The sequence below is a fragment of the Durio zibethinus genome, chromosome 3, assembly GCF_047325235.1.
Source record: "Durio zibethinus cultivar Kanyao isolate XHJ-2024 chromosome 3, ASM4732523v1, whole genome shotgun sequence".
Lineage (NCBI taxonomy): Eukaryota > Viridiplantae > Streptophyta > Magnoliopsida > Malvales > Malvaceae > Durio > Durio zibethinus.
Genome location: NC_143164.1, coordinates 4,874,751 through 4,889,904, shown reverse-complemented (window position 1 = coordinate 4,889,904; position 15,154 = coordinate 4,874,751). Strand labels below are relative to the sequence as shown.

Sequence of the window (15,154 nt, the reverse complement as noted above, 5' to 3'; positions counted from 1 at the left end):
ATTTGACTCCATCCTAGGATTCCACAAACAGAATTATTCCAAAATTCCCTTTGACAGCAAATTTCCAATTTTACCCCCGGCCTACATTCAGACTTTAGACCAGACCGCAAGAGTCTTGTAACGTTGAAATGTCTAATATGTTTCTCACTTTCTCATGATCACGTGACCATGACCAAAGGGAGTTTCTGTTCCAGTGCAGCTGATGAGCAGGGAGAATTAAATGTTTTAGGCAAAGCAAAGATTTTGGATCATTGATTCGGACAAAAATGTGTTCTAGATCACGGCATTGATTTTCTCAAGTACCCCTGTGTATCCATTAATTTCTCTTGTCTTGTCTCTTACTCCATCGGATTTCCCAAAATAACCCTTCGTGACTTTCACGTTCTTTTACTGAGAATTGTCGGTGGCTTTGAGATCTCATCCAAGGCTAATTTTGCCGCGCTGTAAAATTCATACGATGATTTTTAATTTTTTTGGGGTTAGCCGATTAGGGCTCATGTTGTTGTTGCTCGTTGCTGGATTTGGTAGTAAAATTTAAAGAAAATGAAAAGAAAAAATCTGTCATTGTCGGAACTTCAAAGGTCTTTGTTTGTAAAGATTTTATTTTTAATTATGAACAAAATCTTCTATTAGTAAAATTCTTTTGTGGGCTAACATTTGGTTGATGGGAAAAAAAGAACAAACAAAAAAGGATCAAAATTGTGGGTTTTTTTGTTCTGTTTTGCCTTTGGAATTATTAATATCGACAGACAACGTGCTGTCATGCTTTGAAATGTGAATGCATTTGGATTTTGTGACAAATTTATTTTTCTTTTCAGATAATCAAAATCAAAGACGTGTTGAGCTGTTCCCACCTTTTTCCCGATTCTCTCTTTCCCTTTCTCTCTTCTCTCATTTATTTTATTTTTAAAAACCACCTCTTTTGCCAGCTGTAATCGAATGAGAAGAGCTTTCTTGGAACTGCTTTACTTTTCCTCCTCAACAGGTTAGAACTGTGAAGCTCCTTTCTTCTCTTCTCTTCTCAGCTCCTCTTCAAAACCCCGTGATTCAGAGAGAGACGCCATCGCTATTTTGCCTTTGGCAAAATCCACGCGTCTGCGTCTCCCCTTTGTTTGCTTTCTTCTTCGCCTTCTTCTTCTTTTTTTTGTCATCTGATAATGTTGTTAAATTTTTAGCCTTTTTTTCTCCCTCGTTTTAAATTCTTGCTCTGTCTAGATCGGACGACAGTCAAGTTTCAAGGACAAGAAAGATCCAACAATGGCGCCGTCCTATGATTGGTGGGCAAAAGGCAGCCATAAAGGAACCCCGGTGGTTGTCAAAATGGAAAATCCAAACTGGTCAATGATCGAGCTCGAAGGTCCATCCGAAGACGATTTCCTCATCGGCAACACCCCAACCGGTCCGCGAGAAAAAGCGCGTGGCAAAAACGCGAAACAACTCACTTGGGTCCTCCTGTTAAAAGCCCACCGTGCCGCCGGTTGCTTAACCTCCATTGCCTCCACATTGGTCAGTCTCGGTTCAGCCATCCGTCGCCGAGTTGCCTCTGGTCGAACCGACACCGACAATGACAACGAAACCAACAACACTTCCTCCGTTGAAAACAAAACCGTTAAAACCAGGTTCTATAACTGCATCAAAGTGTTCCTTTGGTTATCTTTATTGTTACTCGGTTTCGAGATTGCCGCGTATTTTAAAGGCTGGCATTTTGGTGCTCCAAAGCTTCAATTACAGTATATTTTTACAGCGCCTTTTGGTGTTCGAGATTTGTTCGATTGGTTGTATTCTCGTTGGGTTTTGATTCGGGTGGAGTATCTTGCTCCTCCTCTTCAGTTTCTCGCAAATGTCTGCATTATTCTTTTCCTTATCCAAAGCATGGATAGGTTATTCCTCTGTTTGGGTTGTTTTTGGATCCGTTTCAAAAAAATCAAGCCAATTCCCAAGCAAGACGCTGTCGCTGATCTTGAATCTGGAGAAGACGGTTTCTTCCCAATGGTTCTCGTTCAAATCCCTATGTGTAACGAAAAAGAGGTGAAACAAAAAAAAAAAAATCTTTTTTTAATCATTTTAACAGAAACCCACTTTTTTAATCATGGTTTAATTTAAAAATCTATTATGCAGGTTTACCAACAATCAATAGCTGCAGTGTGTAATTTGGACTGGCCAAAATCGAAAATTTTGATTCAAGTTTTGGATGATTCTGATGATCCAACCACGCAGCTGCTTATTAAAGAAGAGGTGCATAAATGGCAACAAGAAGGTGCGCACATTGTGTATCGGCACCGTGTAATTAGAGATGGTTACAAAGCTGGTAATCTTAAGTCTGCCATGAGTTGTAGTTATGTTAAGGACTACGAATTTGTTGCCATTTTCGATGCTGATTTCCAGCCGACCCCTAATTTTCTCAAACAAACCGTCCCCCATTTTAAGGTAACGAAATCAACTGCTTCTGTTTTGAGTTGGGTGCAATTTAGTGAATTTAAACAGTATTTAGTATGTTTAGGATTAGCTGAAGTGAAATTTATATTGGTTATATGCTTGCAGGATAATGAAGATGTAGGGTTGGTTCAGGCAAGGTGGTCCTTTGTGAATAAGGATGAGAATTTGCTAACAAGATTACAATACATAAATTTGTCATTTCACTTTGAGGTAGAGCAACAAGTCAATGGTGTTTTCATTAATTTCTTTGGGTTTAATGGGACTGCTGGGGTTTGGAGGATAAAGGCTTTGGAGGATTCTGGTGGGTGGTTGGAGAGGACCACGGTTGAGGATATGGATATTGCCGTCCGTGCTCATCTTCAAGGATGGAAGTTCGTTTTTCTCAATGATGTTGAGGTATAGCTCCAGTTTAGTCTGTAATATTGCTAGTTGAATTTAGTAGCCATTCACTTTCTTGAGAGTAAACGTTTGTTGGTTTTGTATTTTCTCTTCAGTGTCAGTGTGAACTTCCTGAATCTTATGAAGCTTATAGAAAACAACAGCACCGATGGCACTCTGGACCCATGCAGTTATTCCGCCTCTGTTTGCCAGATATTATCCGTGCTAAAGTAAATACTTTTTCAAAACACTCTTTGCTTAACGCAGCAGTTATCGTGTTTTGTTAAATTCAATAGATCTTGAGGATTCTGATTCCTTTGTTCTTGTTCTGTATTTTAATTGGTGCAGATTAGTGTATGGAAGAAATTCAATATGATCTTTCTGTTCTTTCTGCTAAGAAAACTGATCCTACCATTTTATTCTTTCACTCTTTTCTGCATAATTCTCCCCATGACCATGTTCGTTCCAGAGGCTGAACTTCCCGCATGGGTTGTCTGTTACATCCCTGCTACAATGTCATTCCTCAACATCCTTCCGGCCCCAAAATCCTTCCCATTCATTGTTCCTTACCTTCTTTTTGAGAATACCATGTCAGTGACCAAGTTCAATGCCATGATCTCTGGTCTTTTCCAACTTGGTAGTGCTTATGAGTGGGTTGTTACAAAAAAATCCGGTCGATCATCTGAGGGTGATCTTGTCTCCTTGGTTGAGAAAGAGCCAAAACATCAACGTTGGGGTTCAGAACCCAATCTTGATGAAATGAAAGCCAATATCCAGCAAGAACAAAAGGCTAGGAAAAAGAAGCATAATAGGATATATACGAAGGAGTTAGCTCTAGCATTCCTTCTTCTAACAGCTTCAGCTAGGAGCCTTCTGTCTGCACAGGGTATCCATTTCTATTTCTTGCTATTTCAAGGGATATCCTTCCTTCTGGTTGGTCTAGACTTAATTGGTGAGCAGGTTCTGTAAAGGACAGATTAGGAACTTTGTAGGAAAATGTGGATGATATAAATACAGCAGGCATGGGTGGACACCAAATCTGAGTATTGATGCAAATGAACTTTTATGGAAGATTTGAAGAGGGCTGGGAGCACTTTTCATCGTCTTCTACCCTCTAGTCTAGTCTCTGGTTCCAGTTCCATCCAATACAAGATGAAATTCTGTTACTTGGACAGAAGAATGGCATCAATTTGGACATTGGCACACTTGAAAATGGTGATACTCTTTAGTATATATAAGGTTTTTCTTTTCTGTTTTTTGATTCTTTTGTTTTTCTGTCAATTCTTTTGTAAGAAAATATTGTTGTTCAAACATAAACAGGGTAGATTATTGATCCCTTCTCCTTTTTTCGCTTTACATACGGATGGTAATTGAGCTGATTTCCTAATTTCCTTTGAAGCTGGATGTTCCCATTAGTCATTTGATTCAGTTGTTTTACTCACATTTAGCCATTGGGATTCTTAACATGATCTAACCTTTTCTCTCACCAAATCTAGGAAAAGTAAAAAACATAGAGGCCTTTATTTGGCAAGGAAACTTCGTTCTTTGAACACTCTTGTTTGCCCTGCATATTTGGACAAGTAGCCCTCTTTAGTCTTTACAAACCTGACCCCAAACCCCCCTACCCCCTCTGATTTCATGAACGGGAACTATCTTTCCAATTATGTTTGGATAAGTTGACGAGGAACAGCTACGAAAAGCAGCTCAAAGAATGAATCTTGTTATATATCTCACTACCTTTCTGGTCTTCAAATGGCAGAGTACTAACTCAGTTTATGCATTTACTTTCCTTCATAAAGTTCTCATCTTTCTTTTAACAGATTCAGCTTGGCAGTTAAAATTTAGATGGAAACATTATCCAGGAATTAAATTGAGCTTAGATCTTGTCCTTGGGTAGCTGGGAAGCACATGGGTTCTCCATTGTCTGATTCTTTCGAGTCATGGGGCTGTAGCCCATCCCCACAGCTGGCTCACAGAATTTATCGTTGGGAAGCAGCTGGACCACACTAGGATATGGACCCCCTGAAATCTTGTTTCGCATCAGCATATTTAAAAAAAAAAATCCCACACGGAATTTCTCCAAGCACAGACAAAAGAAAAAAAAATTGAATCTGTTTGAAGGAAGAAATCTGAACTTGTTTCCGAGGATAGATGGTGATGGAGTTTGTCTGGGACTCTGAGTAGTCAATCAACGTTTAATTGGAGAATGTTTTTTTTTTTAACAGTTTTTACATTCTCAAAGGGAACTTAAATTCCAATGAAATTTGAAATCTGAAATCCCATTATCCTCCAGCACTCGGCAGCAATAAGTCTGCAACAAGTGGCATCTGAGACAGGAGTGGCATCTGTGAAATTGATTGGCATGTGGCATTTGTTTTCGTGGGGTTCCTTTTTAACGTCAGATTTTCGTTCATTTGGTTTGGCTTGGTCCCATAAAATAATATATCTTCCAATTCCAATATGTAATTTCCTTTCTTTTTTATTTTTAAATAAATTTCCATTTGAAAAAAGAGTATCTATCAAAACAAAAAAATCTCATGGAAGAGAAATGTATTTTTAAAATTTCCTTGCTTCTTCATAGAACGTTAGTTTTGTGATTTTGTCAAAAGAGGGAGATTGCATGATGGAAGCCAAAAAGGAAGATAGATTCACTACATTTAAACTTGCATAACATGGACCTCACAGCCATCCTTTGCGATGTTTAGGGATATCAATGGACAAAATATAAAATAAAATATTTTTTATTTTTATTTTCAAAATTTTAAATATATTTAATGTATATTTTAAATTTATCTTTATTTTTTATTGCCATGGGTATTTAATGGGAATACATAATACCCATAGTTTAAAAAAAAATAAAAAATAAAATTTATTTTTTAAATTTTTTTATTTTTATTTTGTATATTTAAGTAATTTTTTTATAAAAATATATAAATATATTTTTTCAATAAAAATATATTAATTATAATTAATTTAAAATAATAATTTATATTATTTAATAAAAAAATTTATTTACTAAATATATATAAATATACCATATTATCCATTTTTGTACTTAATAAAAATTTAAAATCATATCCATCTTCATTTTATACTCACAATATAACACTTATCCTCGTTAGAATAAAAAATTAGATTTTCTATTAGATATGGATAAGATTAACATCTTTAGCCTTAGAAACATCGGTAAATTTCATGCAATTTGCTGATTTATCAAGTTCTAATATCTTGAAATATTATCAAGTTTAATACTATTTTTATATTAAAAAAAGTCCATTTTTATATCCTGTAATTTTTTAATTTCATAATGGACACATTTATTTTTTAATTAATTTTTTATATTTTTAATATATTGTATATCATTTTCTTGATTGTGAAATCTTAACTCTACTAATAATTGATGAAATAATTTCTTTTAATAAAATATAAAAAGAAGACAATGAGATTAAGATATTATTAAATCAGTAGCAATTAAATTAAATTAAACTATATATCATAAAGAAATGAAAATGTATTATGGGCTTGTTTAGGCCCATTGGTGAAACCTGCTAATTAGTTCAAACAATTGGGTCCATTAGTTAATTCATTAAGAGGTCGGCCTTTCCAGCTTTTGCCGGCTCAAGTTTTGCCCCAACAGCCCGACAACCGCGAAAGTGGGGAAACCGCTTCACTTGTTTGATCCATTTCCTGTTCTTTTCTTTTCCTAACGATGCCATACCCAAAAACTCCTTCCTTTCGTCTGTGCTCTTTGTTGTTGGATTACTCAAGTCGCTGTTTAAAAATAAATATAACTTTGAAATTTCGATTAATGAAATACGTAAAATTGATATTTCACAAAGCATCACATCACACCCCCTACAAATACCAATTAAAAAACAAAATTCCATCAACCAAATCTTGCTTTGTTGTCTTAATATACATGATTGGTAATTCTAACAAGTCATCTTCCTTGGTTAAAAATTCGGAAAATAAACAGTTAGGAAGGAACTGAAAAGGACCTATACAGCTGAAGAATCCTGGTTTTTTTTCTTTCTTTTCCCACTTCGTCTTTTTTTTTCACAATTTTCTTTTCATGATGAGTTTAATGCGCAGTCAACTTGAAACACTTGAATGCTTTGTTTGCTTGGGACTAGAATTTTTTATTTTAACTTCTTCCACATATCAAAGCTCTGATTTTAATCGACCTGCTGAAAATGATAAGAGGCTAAAGGTTAGAACATGGGAAACCAAGTTGGAAAATTTAACTCCAATACTTCAATGAATAATACCATTTGGTCCCAAACTGTCCATGGCTGAACTGGAATCAAATCCCATTTGGAAAAGATTTTCGAGCTCATTGTCTAGTACAGTCTGAAAGCAAAAAAAAAAAGTTAAACCAATATTTTTTATGAGCAAGAGGTAATAAAGAATGATTTTGAAATCCTTTCACACCTGAGGCAAGGGAGGGAATTGTGGATATGTACTCGGGATGCCTGAAATTGTTCCCGGAAAGTTACCGGTGGATAAAGGGTGAGAGGAGTTTATCCCAGGAACCAATCCGATAACATTTGCACTTCCACCTCCTGAATGAAGAATCTAAACAGGAGGGAGAGTAAGGATTCATATTGCTTCACATATATCAAATCATAACAAAAGTGTATAATTTCCAATTTTTATTGGAAGAATAACTTACATCTTTGGATAGGATTCTCTCTAAATCAATGTTTAGTTCTGGGTTGACAGTTGCAAGTTTCATTGACAGAAACTGCAAAGAAGAAAAGGGGTAAATCACTGAAATTTAGTATATTTTGATCACACTACCAATGTTACAAACACTGATTCAATGATCTATATCACTAAATTCATTCATATTTGTAAATATGGCATAATTCTCAAATTCATGTCCTAAACATTTAGTACAATACTGCAAAAACTACAACTTCACATCCCCAAGGGAGGTGCCCATATTTAGTTACCAGCCTAAGGTAAGAACAATTGTTGCCAGGAAAAATGGTGTGATTGAAATCATAAAAATTTGAATCGAGGATTCAGAATCAATTTAACTTTTTTATCAAGAAAAGACTAAAGAATTATGCCCCAATAACATCTAAGGGCCCTTCATTGAAATTCTCTTGCTGTTATGAAGATCTAAAGAACAAATACCGAGTTACAGTCATGGTAACATACCTCAACCTGCTGCTGCAGTGACTGGACATAGTTGATAATCTCATCAAGCATTACAGCTTTCCCAGTAATCTAAAACAATGACACCACCTCAAATAATCAAGATTCCATTTTGTTTTAAAAGAAAGACTCTAGTATGAAGCTATGCCACCTCTACTTACCTTATCGCATCCAGGTACAAGTTCCTGAAGCAATCTCATTCTCTGACTTATCTTTTCCCTTCTAACCTGCAAGAAGGAAGATTTCCAGATTCAATATGAAGTTAAGAACACAACAATTGTTCTTTCAATATGAAAACAAGCAGTTACCCTTTCTGCCAGGCTGTGACTATTTGTAGCCTGACCCCTTCTTGCTCTCACATGGATGTAATTTTCTTTAGGAGCTTCTCCACTTTTAGCTTGTTTTTGCTTACCACGTGAATTTGCATCTGTATTTTGTTCAGTTTTCTGTTTCTTCCCATCCTGTTCTTTTGGAACATCGCCGCTCTCCCCAGAAGCATCCTTTTGAGGCTCCTCATCAGCATTCTAGTACAAAAAACAAAGACAATTTACCGTGTCAATGGTGTCATAGATTATCATATTGCTTCAAATTTTGATACTATTGTGATCATAGTAACAGTATACCTGGTATGATCCTAGTGGAGAGTTTGATTCAGGCACTCGTTTTCTACTCTTTCCATTGGGCGAAGCACCTACAAGTCCCTCCTCTGAAATTTGGTGCTCATCACGAGATTGTGTACTATTTGTTGAAGCCCTTTCACTGCCACCCTCATGAATCAGAGCATAAATAGGGGGGCGCCTGCTGTTGGCCATCTGGCTGCATTGTGGTAGACTTAAGGGACCAACCATTTCTGACAAATTTGCACTACCAAAGCCCGGAAGCTTTGGCACCAGCTCAACAAAACTTGGATCAGATTGATATTGGGAAAAGTGGGAAGTGCCACTAATTCCCTGATTTTCCATTAGGAGAGAGTATTGAGTATTGGCAAATTCACTGTGAGAAACCATTGAAGAACCTACAAGGCTTTCACTCTGGCTCAGTGAAACAATTGGATCCCAACCAGAACCAAAGAAAGGATCTGATGCATTTGAAGGCTTGTTATACATGGATATTGAACTCATTGCCATTGCATCAACTTTGTCAGACAAGGGATTTGTGTTCATCTGTGAAGATGAACAATTCATAAGGCTCTCGTGTCTGTGTTTAAATCCCACATCATCATTATCACCACTAGCCATGCTCTAGATTCCAAAGCTAAACACCAAATTCTAAGGAACTCAACCAATTTATAATTGCAAATTTGAAATCAATCCGTACTCAACATCTAAACTAGACCTGGGCCAAGAATAGATATTTAACAGAAGGGAAGTAACATAAAATTAAAGGGAAAGTTGATTTGACCAAAATTAGCTGGGGATATCTTGCAGACTGAACAAGGAACGAGTAATCTAGGTAGCTTTATAGAACTGAGAGGATGTTAAAGTAAAAGAAACCTCTCAGTGCAGCATCCCAGAGACGCAAAGTAAAAGGAGAAATCCAATGCATCAGGCACAAAATCATACACAGACCAACAATTTGCCTCTTCTTTCAAAAACCCTAGGATCAAGTCTACTCTACTGTAAGGCAAAAAAGAAAATGCTTCAACAGACAAGAAAGTGAACCTTTCAGAGCATAAAGTGGACACAGACAAACGATGGCATTAGCCAAGTAACAGCTCACCAGTGTAATTAAAAGAAAGCAGATTCCCTTTTTCCCTTTAGCTTAAGAGAAGAACTATATTTTTCACAATCTCGAACTCAATTAAACACCAACGTGATTGATTATGTTAAGCAGTCTTAAATCTCTTCAACTCAAACCCAATTGAAGAGAATCAAATCAGGTCCTCAACTTGCAATCAAATGAATGTAGAATGAAAAATGGAGTGTAGGACAAAGTCCTAACAAAGGAAGTAAAAAGATGTTCAAGTTTTGAATCAAGACCCAACAACTCTCCAAGAACCAAGAAAAGAAATTTGGAGAAACCCTTTTGAGATATTCTCAGATGGATATCCAAAAAAAGACAAAAAGCATCAAATTCTAACGTGAATTCTGCAAGAACTGAAATGGGGCAGAGTCTCATTCACAGTCCCCTACATTGGTTGTTTGACAGTACCTCTAGAAGCATCAAATGCTAAGCTTAAATTCTACAAGAAGAGGAAACCAAATTCACCAATTTGGTACTTGCACAAAACAGCAAAAGAAGCATCAAATTCCAACCTTTTATATTTACCCTCTAAATAATTGCAAGAGAGCTATAAGGCTAGAGAGAGAAAGCACATATGAGATAGATTGAAACAGGTGACATGCGTATGAATGTTTTTAAAAGACAGAACTACTGCCAACTGCTCTTGTTCCAAAATTATTGCAGAACCTAAGCTTTCTTTCCTTTTTCCCTTTGTAAATTTTTTATCTTTTAATTGTTTATAATTTATTTAAACACTTTTTCCTTTTCAATATTTTACATTTTTTTTTTTTTAATCTCAGATGAGATTGGAGATGTTCTTCTCTTCAGGGCCAAGCTTGCTTGCTTCCTGCCTTCTTTGACCTTAAACTTTTTTTTTTCTTACTGACACATTTTGCCAACTGTTCTAACAGAACAGACCTCTCTTTGCTGTTAACACTTGTTTCTCTTTCACTGCCAACTAACCCTCTTCATTTCTTTTGAGAAACTCTCAATTATACACCTAAGCTCCATCATTCTCCATACACCACCAACCCCTTGCCCATCTTTTGATTCACATTGTCCTCACCAGTCGTTATTCAATAATAACGACTTGAATCACATCGGATTCTTTTTTTAAAATATTACATAATATTATAATTTTTAAAATTTTAATTTAAATTTAGATCTTTCATATTTGATTTGAATTAAATTTTATTAGTTTAATTTAATTTATTAATTTAATTATTTTTATTTTTTATATTTTTAATATAAATTTTAGTACATTCAAAAATTTTTTGATATAAAATAATAATTTTGTTTTATAAATATTTAAAATATATATTAATTAATAAAAATATATAAATTGATTCGATTAAAATTTTCATTTTTGATATGAAATTTAATCAAATTTAATATATATTTAATATCTTAACTTAATTTAATTTAAATAAAAAATCAAATTAAATATTATAATTTTAAATTAATTTTTATTTTTTTCAATTTTTTTCTCTCACACTTACACTATCCATTCTGATTAGCGGTTGGGTTTCTTTTACGTATCCCTTCCTATCCGTACACCTAAGATGCTATTTTGCTTGGGCAGAATTTAGTCTATAACATTTTTTAATTATAATCTAATAATTATTTAACCATATTAAAAAAATTATTTAAAATCATTTAATTATAATCTAAATAACTCATTATTTATAAATACAAATTTTATATAAAATTTTAATTAATTTCACGATTTTAAATTATAATTAATTAATTAATTATATTACAATAATACTTATACTTCCAGTTCGCTTGTGGGTTAAGCCGATAAAGTCACTAATGTGATAGGTGTCTAATCTTGATTGGACCACTCAAAGAGGAGATGTAACTTTGCAGCATAATATCATTTCCCATGTTTTTAACAGTATTTTTAATTGATTAATCAATTAATTAATACCTGCAGCCATCTTTTCTTTGAGGAACAAAAGGAATAATGGAATCTAATCATCAATTTTACCTTATTGTCCTGTTACGGGTTTCCAGCTGTCGCTTTTGCCCCATTCAAAAAAGCTGGTCAAATCAGATTTTTGGTCAACTTCAAGTCCTGGTTGTGATCTTGCTGGAAAAATATAAAACCCTTTTATTGGCGAAATCAACGGGTAATTTTGCCTAGAATTTAGAAGCCTGGCCATGACTGAACTCATTATCCAGTGTACCACACCCCCACTGTTTGACATTCAGTTTGTTATGGAAGGATTTATATGAAATGTGTTGTGATTGATGATGTGATTTTTCCATACCATGTGATGGAATGGGGACCCCACATCAAGGACTGGGTAGTAAAAAATAGTATTGTGTTGGTATGATTTAGATGGTACACCTAACTTATCTATGTGGGTACTCACACCAAATCATTCTTCTTGGTACCAAATGAAGAGTGGGGCTGGCAATTGGATATCTTTGATTTTCCTTCTCGAAACAATGTAATACTAAATGTTCGGTCCCTGGAATTAGAAGCAATGGTAATGAAAATGTTAATTATTGTTGAATTTTGATTTAATTTTTGTATAAATGAAATTATATTATACAATACCAAATAACTCATTCTCATTTTCAATCTCGATCTCATCATCTCATCCGTTCATTTTAAAATTCAAATTCAAACATTTAAATTTTAAAATTTTAATTGTCAAGATCCCTTTAAAGTAACGAAATTTTGATCAATTTTGATTATTAGAGAATGAATAAGTATGATTTTATTGACTTGACCAAGTCGAAGCATGTAAAATATGAAACCTGTTTAAACAAATGCTTTTGGATTTAAATGTTGGACAACTCTTCTTCTTTTTTCAAATTATTTGAAATAATGGTGAAGGCTATAGATTTGTAGTCCAAAAATTTATACGGAAAATGTTTGCATATCCTTGAAGCATGTAACATGTGAAACATTTTTAATTAAACATAGTTAGAATGATCAAAATAAAAGACATCGAATCAAAATAATTGAGTTATTTTGAAGTTTTGAGATTGCATTGTCTGTTCATACAGTCGCTAATTGAAAAGATAATTAAAATTATTTTTTAAGAAAAAAATATGAATGATTTATAAATTATAATGAAATATTTTAATTTGATATATAAATTTTAAAAATTTTTAATATGATATTTGAATTATGAATCTATTAATTAATGTAACATTCGTTTATAACATGATTAGCTTTAAATTATGACATGTGATGGTTAAATAATAATTTAAATATTATATTAGTTAATAAACTTATCTTTTATTTATCATATTAAAACAATTTAAAATTCAATATCAAATTTAATATTTCATTATTAACTCAAAAAATTTCAAAAAGTTAAATGGAATCCAAATTGGCTCATAATATCACAGGTATATACATAAAAATATGGTACATTAAATGGAAGGTTGGGCTAAAAGGCTAGTAATAGGAACAAAAGAAAGATAAGAGAGAATATGAGTGTCTACATGGGATTAATTTGATGATGATGCAATCAAAATAATTCATGGTTGCAACCCTTATAATATCTAATCAATTAGAAAATAAAACCATTGACTGACCCACCGACGCCTGTGAATCTTGATTGACAAAAAAATTGAACTTCCCTTCTTAATTAACGACTAATTCTTACGGACTCACATAACTAATTATTAACTCTTAAAAAAAGGCTAATTTTCATCATCAACATCTTTATATATTATTAACAATCACTTATTAACTAAAAAGCGACACCGCCATCAAGCTTGCGGCATGCGCCGAGCTCCCCCGCATTGGCCCTTACCCTTCCTTCCCCTATGATCCACCAGATGCGGATGTGGTCCTGCCTAATTGGCAATGATGAGATGGGGTGGTGGGTCAATCATAAGATTTTGCCTCACCATATTTTCTCTAACCCATTAAAGATTACTTGGGTCTTTCTTTGCTTTACAAAGTTCACAACCCATGTTTGATGCTGCCTCCTCCTCACTCTTTTTGGGCCAGTAAGATTTATACTTTCAAAGAAGCTTTAAGCTTTTTTCCTCTCTTCTTTGCACAAAGTTGGCACGACCTTCCTTTTTCCCCAATTATACAATACCAGAAAATGAATTGGCAGTTTCTTGTACTATAATATTAGTGGACGGTTTGCAGGCAGAAATTATAAAAACAGCAACTCATCATGATTAAAAATAGATAAGAAAGAAAGTAGCTTACCAATTTCCTTTACCATTGGGTTGAAAGTGGGGTTCTTCGAATTAAAAAAAGTATCGATGATATAATATTTCAATCTCATATGATATTTTAATAATTTAAATATATATAAAAAATTAAATTTATAATTATAAAAATATCTTATATCAAACAAATCATAAAATATTTTAATTAAAATCAATAATATCTCACGATGAAACCAATTAAATTTGGGTTACGGACGAAGGGAGGGTAAACATGCAAAAGAATGTGAGATATTTTATACGCTCCAATGAAAGCTGAGAGAAGCATGCGCGTTGGAGGAGTAATCATAATCATGTTTCCTTTAGTTATTAAAGCAGGAAAGGCTGCTGTTAAGGAAACTGAAAACAATGATGCTTTCGATTCGATGCAAACTCATTCAACCCATGAATAATCATTCCAAGTCATCGATGTTTTCCACATAAAGAAGTTTCAGCCGTGTGTTTCATTGTGAAAAATAGTGCCATTCAAAAGCACTAGAAAATTTGTCTGAAAATAAGAATCACAACCACAAATCATCATCGAAAAGCAAAAATCAATAGCTGCTGTTTCAGGCGTCTAACGCACATTGGACAAAGATCTCTTTTTAACTTTCCAATGTTTTTAAACAGGCATGGAAACTTCAGAAACTACTTACCATTATAAAACAAACCTGGGTACTGAACATAATCATAAGTACGGCAAAAGAAAATTTATAAAGAAACATAATGATGAGTTCAGAAGCTGAAAGGAAATGAGGTACTTGATTTCCTGATTGTTATAGCAGCAATTAAGGGTTTAAACAGCCTTAAAAAGGACAAAATTCATGTCAGAAATAATTTCGTATCTTGCAGTTCTTGCCACAGTCCTACCATATCCAAAGCTTTAAGCTTGATCCGTCTGTCTAGATGAAATCCAGATAACCTGAAAACATCATCAATTCTGATGCTTTCAAAATTTCAATGTACCCTGTCAATTGCCATAGCCAGGAGCCTGCTGCCCCTGCACCTTCGTGCTTCGAATGCCCCAATAGCCAACGAGGCTAAAAAATAACTCTAGCTTGCCATTTAAAACATGTCTTGAATCTTTAATTGGTTGAAATAAATTGATATAATATTAAATTTGAATTCAAGTTTTATTTAAAATTTGATATTTAAAATTTAATTTTAATTTTATTAAATTTTATTTTTTAAATTTAAATTCGATTCAAGATAAAAATCAAATTATTTTAACTCACTTGATTAGATTTGATTAACATGTAAAAATAAG

At 33.9% G+C, this 15,154-nt stretch overlaps 2 protein-coding genes across 4 annotated transcripts; one reads left to right on the top strand and one right to left on the bottom strand.

The window, feature by feature from the left end:
- Nucleotides 1-937: 937 nt before the first annotated feature.
- Nucleotides 938-4,170, top strand: LOC111279254 (putative xyloglucan glycosyltransferase 12). Of its 2 annotated transcripts, XM_022866339.2 has the most exons (6): nucleotides 938-985; nucleotides 1,216-2,028; nucleotides 2,119-2,427; nucleotides 2,542-2,832; nucleotides 2,931-3,044; nucleotides 3,163-4,170. In XM_022866339.2, exons 2-6 carry the CDS (start codon nucleotides 1,258-1,260, stop codon nucleotides 3,781-3,783), a joined length of 2,106 nt encoding a protein of 701 aa, XP_022722074.1. In that variant the 5' UTR covers nucleotides 938-985; nucleotides 1,216-1,257; the 3' UTR covers nucleotides 3,784-4,170. The 2 variants fall into 2 exon arrangements, with proteins under 2 accessions (XP_022722074.1, XP_022721997.1); XM_022866262.2 differs by having other exon boundaries at nucleotides 938-2,028.
- A 2,506-nt stretch (nucleotides 4,171-6,676) lies between these two features.
- On the bottom strand, nucleotides 6,677-10,649 carry LOC111279140 (transcription factor bHLH74-like). 2 transcript variants are annotated; one of them, XM_089758201.1, is made up of 8 exons: nucleotides 8,601-10,649; nucleotides 8,286-8,501; nucleotides 8,139-8,204; nucleotides 7,981-8,049; nucleotides 7,487-7,558; nucleotides 7,246-7,389; nucleotides 7,083-7,164; nucleotides 6,677-6,998 (listed from the first exon to the last, which is right to left on the bottom strand). In XM_089758201.1, exons 1-8 carry the CDS (start codon nucleotides 9,213-9,215, stop codon nucleotides 6,976-6,978), a joined length of 1,287 nt encoding a protein of 428 aa, XP_089614327.1. In that variant the 5' UTR covers nucleotides 9,216-10,649; the 3' UTR covers nucleotides 6,677-6,975. The 2 variants fall into 2 exon arrangements, with proteins under 2 accessions (XP_089614327.1, XP_022721800.2); XM_022866065.2 differs by having other exon boundaries at nucleotides 6,677-7,001; nucleotides 8,601-10,365.
- Nucleotides 10,650-15,154: the final 4,505 nt, after the last annotated feature.

Coding starts and splice junctions, on each gene's coding strand:
- LOC111279254 (XM_022866339.2), top strand. CDS start 1,258: ATGGCGCCGTCCTATGATTGGTGGGCAAAAGGCAGCCATAAAGGAACC. Junction 2,833..2,930: donor TTTTTCTCAATGATGTTGAG/GTATAGCTCCAG, acceptor TTTTCTCTTCAG/TGTCAGTGTGAACTTCCTGA. Junction 3,045..3,162: donor CAGATATTATCCGTGCTAAA/GTAAATACTTTT, acceptor TAATTGGTGCAG/ATTAGTGTATGGAAGAAATT.
- LOC111279140 (XM_022866065.2), bottom strand. CDS start 9,215: ATGGCTAGTGGTGATAATGATGATGTGGGATTTAAACACAGACACGAG. Junction 8,502..8,600: donor CTCCACTAGGATCATACCAG/GTATACTGTTAC, acceptor TTTTTGTACTAG/AATGCTGATGAGGAGCCTCA. Junction 7,559..7,980: donor CACTGCAGCAGCAGGTTGAG/GTATGTTACCAT, acceptor TCTTCTTTGCAG/TTTCTGTCAATGAAACTTGC.